Source organism: Rhagoletis zephyria, unplaced genomic scaffold (genome assembly GCF_001687245.7).
Source record: "Rhagoletis zephyria isolate East Lansing unplaced genomic scaffold, Rhagoletis_zephyria_1.1 Rzeph_scaffold_03483, whole genome shotgun sequence".
In the NCBI taxonomy this organism is placed as follows: domain Eukaryota; kingdom Metazoa; phylum Arthropoda; class Insecta; order Diptera; family Tephritidae; genus Rhagoletis; species Rhagoletis zephyria.
In genome coordinates this window covers 40,036-46,899 of record NW_016160566.1, presented here as the reverse complement: position 1 = coordinate 46,899, position 6,864 = coordinate 40,036, and the positions used below count along the sequence as shown (strand labels likewise).

The following is a 6,864-nucleotide window of genomic DNA, read 5'->3' as shown; positions in this document are numbered from 1 at the left end:
CGGCTAATCATTGCCCAGATTGCAATGGCTGAGTTCGTTGTGCGCGTTGAAGTCTCCTAGCACTACGCGGTTACCGCCTGATAGTAGCGCATTTGATTTGGCGGCATTCAGCTGGACACTTTGTAGTGGATTGTATGTACACGTTGACGACTTCCAGCTTAATTCAATGAATGTATCGTCCTCCCGCGAGGTGCGTGCTTCTGTCACTTGTAGTATTTTTAGAGTGGATTCATGTCAGGCCTCTTGTGCTGACAACCATTTTAGCAAAACTGCTGAATTGTGTGAAAAAGCCGCTACTAATTCGCCTATTTCGCGCAAATTATATCAATCAATTACCCCTTTAGAGATGTTAGGTGATTTGTTTAGTACAGCGCTGATTCAAGTATGTGCATGTATTAATGCAAGTTACACAGTATTTTGATTATTTGAATCGTGTTCTTTGTTTTTTTTTTTATATTAACAGTGTATTGGCACTTGATGTTTTGCAATTTTCGCTAAATGACATCGAAATTCTTTCCAATTAAATTGTGATTACGGAATGAAGGCTTCATTCATTCTGTTCTTGTTCTATGTAAGTCTTTCATTTATCAATGTTTGTGGTTGTAAGTTTGCTTATCACTCTAGTAGGGTTAAATGGCATATTTTTGTAACGGAACACAGACGTTTTCACTTACACGACTTTCTACTTTGAAGCCACACCGTACTTTAGAAACATTGGATTATATTTAGTATCAATAGAAGTGTGTAGCGTGAAATATCAAAAGCAACATACAACTTATGGAAAACTGAAAATTTTACACCACAGAAAAATTAAACAAGTGTCTGATAGAAATGCAGTTTTCAGTCAAAGACGAAATAAGATCAAATAAGTTTTTACTTATACTCATACAACGCGTTCATATTTTAAGCCAAATTTTCTTAATTATCCACTACCGACACGTTCTAAGCACATCACTTGTGCCACAAAGCTATTACTATGGAAAAATTTGCTACAACACAAACTTGGGAATATGCCGCTGCAGTGAGACTAGTGTTAAATGTGTAATGCTCGGAGATAATGTACTAGTTGCTTACCACAGAGAAGTGGACTATGAATTTTACTTACAAATACGGTGTATTTCACAACCCAGCAATATTAATTTGCTAGGGCAGATGCCATTTTTGGAATTAAGTAAAGTTAGCAAATTCGAATTGACGAATTGCTTGGAGGTACCGGATTTCCTAAGCGATAAGAACATTATCAACAAAGGCTCTATTGCATTCGATGAGCCGAGCATACCAGCGAATTTTTTTCGAAAATCAAATGGTCTGCAAAAGTTAGAGTTAACCCTTGACTACCCTGTTGATAGCTTACCTGCGCAACTTTTCCTCAATCTAACACAACTGAAAGTTTTAATCTTATTTTATCAAGAGCCTACCGAAGACTTTACTATGCCTACGGAATTATTTCAGACGCTGCCGAATTTGGAATCGCTTAAGCTCAGCATATTTGATCCACCCGACGAATATTGTAATAATATTACGCGCATTCATTTTAGAAATTTACTTTCACTGAAGCATCTTGATTTAACTAAGAATAAATTGAGAAAGTTGTTCAACGATGTTTTCTCAACACTTTCGAAATTGACTTATTTAAATTTGCGTTCGAACGAATTGGCATTACTGCCGGCCGATTTATTAGCGGCACAACACAAACTGACAGTTCTAGATCTTAGCCACAATTTTTTGGAGTGCTTGCCGGCGGGGCTTTTTAACCATACATCCATGCTTTCGAAACTGTTTCTACAGAGGAATCGCTTGAGAATTTCCTCGAATATTATAGTTAATATTAGATCATTGCGATATTTGTACGAGCTAGACTTGAGTTTTAATCACTTGCGAACCATCAAGGGCACTGGCGACTACTCAAATGAAACTATACTATCGAGCTTTTCCCACAGTGATGCCGGCGTTTCACAGCTTCCGGTTGAAAATTTTAAGTATATTTTCGAATTATTTTCAATAAAGAGAAGCTTGGAAAAACGCAAATACACCTCAATTAATCTATCGTTAAACAATATATCCCACTTTGATATGGACTGGATTACTGATGCAGGCTTGTCTTGCCCATTCACAATTGATTTGCGTTTCAATTTAATTCAACACGTTTACGCGCTGACGCCGCGCCTACTGAGTAATGCAGCAGCCTGCAACGAAGAAATTTTATTGGGAGGAAATCCTCTTGTCTGCGATTGTCAATTAGCTTGGGTTTACAACAACAACTATCGCTCCAATGTTACATTGCCAGAGTGTAGTAGGAAAGTGGCATTCTGTGACTGGCAACCAGCTTTGTGTCCCAACAAATGTATTTGTTCCATCGAAACCACAATTCTTCTAATCAATTGTACTGGTGCAGCGCTTGAGGCGATTTCTCAGTTACCTCGCCCAGAGCAGTTTTCGGGAATTGGAAATTCAATGCTTTCTATTAGCCACAATCGTTTTTATGAGCTTCCATCGAACACTACTCTCGGTTATGCGAATGTGACGTATCTGAACGCCTCCTATAATCAAATCGCTGAAATTCTTTCCTCCCAACTTCCGCCCAATTTGACTGTGTTAGATGTGCGCAACAATCGCTTAATAAGCTTGAGAGATGATTTTCTGTTTGTATACCTTAATAAAAACTCCACACTGAAGCAATTATATCTCGCTGAGAACCCATGGAAGTGCGACTGTAGCGGTGAGCGTATGCTGCGCGCTGTGCAAGCGTTTCACCAACGTATTCCTGATGTCGCACAATTGTTTTGCGATGATCGAGGAAAACAGAGGCTCTTAGATATCGACGTCGCCGGCATTTGCGCGAGCAACAATCCGTACATAATTTTAGAGAGTGTTTTCGCTGTTGCCTGTTTTGTAATACTCACCAGCATTACGCTTTACTACAAATATCAATTACAAGTGAAAGTTTGGCTGTACAGCCAAAAAATGTGCATCTATTTTATCAATGAACGTGAACTGGACAAGGAGAAAACTTTTGATGCCTTCATCTCGTACGCACATCAGGAGGAATATTTTGTCAATCAAACACTGCTGCCTAAACTCGAAAAAGGCAATCCAACATATCGCATTTGCACACACGAACGCAATTGGGTTGGTGGCGCCTACATAACCGAACAAATTGTGGAGTCGGTGGCACAATCGCGGCGCACGATCATTGTGCTGTCTCAGCACTTCATCGAATCGGATTGGGGACGCATGGAATTTCGCACCGCACATCAATGTTCGCTGAATGAAGGACGTTTGCGCATAATTATTATTAAATATGGCGAAATTACAAATACTGAGCTATTGGATAGAGAGCTGAAGGCATATTTGGATATGAACACGTATTTAGTGTGGGAGGATCATCCATGGTTTTGGTCGAAGCTGCGTTACGCAATGCCACACAAGAACGGTGAAGCAAGGGATGCTGGAATGCTGGAAGTGAGCAGAAAGGTTTATGTGATGGGGCAAGTTGAGCGTAATCGTGTGCAATGAGGACGTATCTAATTTTATAATGGGGGGGGGGGGAAGAAATCTCGCACTATTTTTGGGAAGAAACGTATCTAATTTTCAAAAAAAAATCATATATACATACATATGTACATATGTGTAATGCCATGGCCCTATTTGAATTGCTTTTCCCTGCGATCGACTTGAGTGTTTCAGTATCTCATATTTAACGTCCAGTGAGTTGCCGTTTTCTGTGTCTGGGTATACGAGACATTTTCAGTAAATGTGGGCTTTGAATTCGCATAGGTCACTCGCTTGGTATACATGTCCCTCATTCGGGTGTTATGTCTTTGGATGTTTACCCTTTCTAGGTGCTCACCAGATGCATCTACAATACCCAAATCTCTCAACCTCGGAGGCGAATTCCAGTTAGGGTTGCCAGACGTACCGCTTTTGTTAGTAAACATACTCCTTTTTATTACTTGTACTCCCTTGTACTCCTTTTTCCAGCTACTAATTTTTTATCATATACTTTTTCCATTCCTCATTCAAATTTAACTTTAGGCGGAAAGAAAGAAAATGTCGAGAGTGAATTATTTATATATACCAAGTTCAATTTAATTTTTGCAGAGTTTTATAATTAAACTAGCAGACCCTCTATCTTCTAATATTACGGTTTGGCGGTTGTCAGAAGGCATATTTCCATTGCCGTCTTAAATAACCTAGCAAAAGTGTGTGTGCATACAAAGATACATACGTAATAGTTTCAGTGCGTTTGAAAGGCACCACGCGCCCTTTTCAAATAGCCCCAATTTTCTCTAAGAGTATGGGATTGATTTCATATATCTCCATACCATGTTCGAGTACTCTAACATGAACACTTCCAGAGATATGCAGAGGTGCCACGCCCCTTTTTCCAATAGCTGCACAATTTTTCTACACGAATATGCGATTGATTTCATATATCTCCGTACCATGTTCGAGTACTCTACCATGAACTTTTTCCGGGATATGCAGTATGAAACATTCGGTTTGTATGGGAGGTGCCACGCCCCTTTTTTAATAGCCCCAATTTTTCTTCACGACAATGTGATTTATTTCATTTATCTCCAAACCAAGTTCCAGTACTCTACCATGAGCACTTCCAGAGATATGCACTATGAAAAATTTGGCTTGTATGGGTGGTGCAACGCCCACGCAATTTTCTCCATCAGTATGAGATTATTTTCATATATCTCCATACCATACTCTACCATGAACACTTCCAGAGATATGAAAAATTAAAAAATTCGGTTTGTATGGGAGCCGCGCCCCCTTTTCCAATAACCACAATTTTTCTCCATGAGTATGCGACTGTTTTCATATATATATCTCCATACAATGTTCGAGTTCTCTACCATGAACACTTTCAGAGATATACAATATGAAAAATTCAGTTTGTATGGGATGTACACGAAAAATTGTATAATGATCGGTCGAGCCGTTTAGGAGAAGTTCGACCACAAACACCCTGACACGAGATTTTTATCTATTAGATGAAAACAGAAACTGGCAAAGATATCACATCTATTATAAAAAATCAGAAAAATATTAAATTAATTATAGGCTTAATTAAAAAAAAAAATTACCACACATTCAGGAAGAGTCTTGAACTCCACTGTGTAATTTAGATATTTATGTTTTACATTAATTGTTGCCTTGAAAAAGATATCTAAGATATCTTTGTTTGTTTGTACCTAATTAATGAAACCNTTTATCTATTAGATGAAAACAGAAACTGGCAAAGATATCACATCTATTATAAAAAATCAGAAAAATATTAAATTAATTATAGGCTTAATTAAAAAAAAAATTACCACACATTCAGGAAGAGGCTTGAACTCCACTGTGTAATTTAGATATTTATGTTTTACATTAATTGGTGCCTTGAAAAAGATATCTTTGTTTGTTTGTACCTAATTAATGAAAACGATCTCAAATATGTGATTACATTTAGATTTAGTTTTTGTTAATTTGTAACAATAAATTGCACAAAAAATTAAAAAAAAAAAACTTGGCCTCTTTATGTTTGTACTGCTTTTTTTCTATCGAAAATAGAAATGTAGATACTGCTTACTCCGTTTCAGAACCTAGCAACCTTAATTCCAGTAAAGTCTTGTTGGCTTTTTGGTAGCGGTCAAGGTGGTGTTACTAGCTCAGCTGATTTTGTGTATGTGTTTCGCCGCACGGCTTCTGATATCAAATTGAAAAATTTTGTTTGAATTTCTACACACACTCTTACAGATTTTGACAGTTTATGCCGCCAAAGCAAAAACAAAATACATGTAAATTTTTGTTTTTGTACTCCTGCTATCACCTTATATTAATTCGCCTTGGTAGCGGTTCTCCAATTCAATCCGGTAAATCCTGTGCTCACTATCATAATGTCTTTCTACGGCGTTAAATGAATTTTATTGTAGTACAAGCAGTTTACAACACTGGTTAACTTCAAGTTTACTCAAGAATGATAGAATACAAGATGGCGCCAATCGAGCTGAGAGCAACAAGCACATAACTTTAGGTAGATTTGGAACGTAGTAGAATATTGTTTCATGTAAGTCCAAAAGTTGTTAAGGTACGGGAGGAAGATGTAGTCCACCAACTATCAAAAATATATGCACATAGAAATACATGTATACTTTTTAGGTACGTGTATCTACTTTTAGATACAATATGAAAATTTATTATTCATCACTAGTGCGAAAAAACGTAATGTGGCGTCAGCGAAAGGGTACATGCTATCAAATCGGGAAAGAGAGGATTAGCNGGTTCTCCAATTCAATCCGGTAAATCCTGTGCTCACTATCATAATTAGTCTGTTCCTTTGAACTTCGGACTAAAACCTGTGGAACTGTCAAACTACAATTTTACGCTCTCAAATGAGAGTAAAAGGAGAACAGATGCAGAAGTGCATAGGAACGCAAAAAGCACTATTTCCTGTAAAAACGTCAGACGGTTTGTTTACATGTCATTGGTACTACACCGATTTGGCTGAAATATCACTAAATAATTATTAAAATTTATACATATTCAAATATTTCGTTGTTTACTTCCATTTTTTAACAAATATAAGCTTCTTTGCTTTCACTGCTTTCTGTTTTTGTTTGCACATGTAAATCAGCTGATCGTTTGACACTTTTCATGAACTTACAGGAAAAAAATCTCCGGACTAAATCCTGTAACTTCTGACTAGGAACAGTTGCTCAGTTACTCTCTCAAATGTGTTCCCACTTACAGGTTTTGTGTCAATAGGAACGACTTCCTGTAAGTTCTGACTAAATCCTGTAAACCGGACTGCTATTGGAACAGACTAAATGTCTTTCTACGGCGTTAAATGAATTTTATTGTACTATA

General features: G+C 37.5%; 1 protein-coding gene across 1 annotated transcript; it reads left to right on the top strand.

Moving 5' to 3' along the window:
- The first annotated feature begins 831 nt into the window (after positions 1-831).
- On the top strand, positions 832-3,516 carry LOC108369073 (toll-like receptor Tollo). Its single transcript, XM_017624056.1, has one exon. The coding sequence runs from the start codon at positions 832-834 to the stop codon at positions 3,514-3,516; it is 2,685 nt and encodes an 894-aa protein (XP_017479545.1).
- The last annotated feature ends 3,348 nt before the right edge of the window (positions 3,517-6,864 follow it).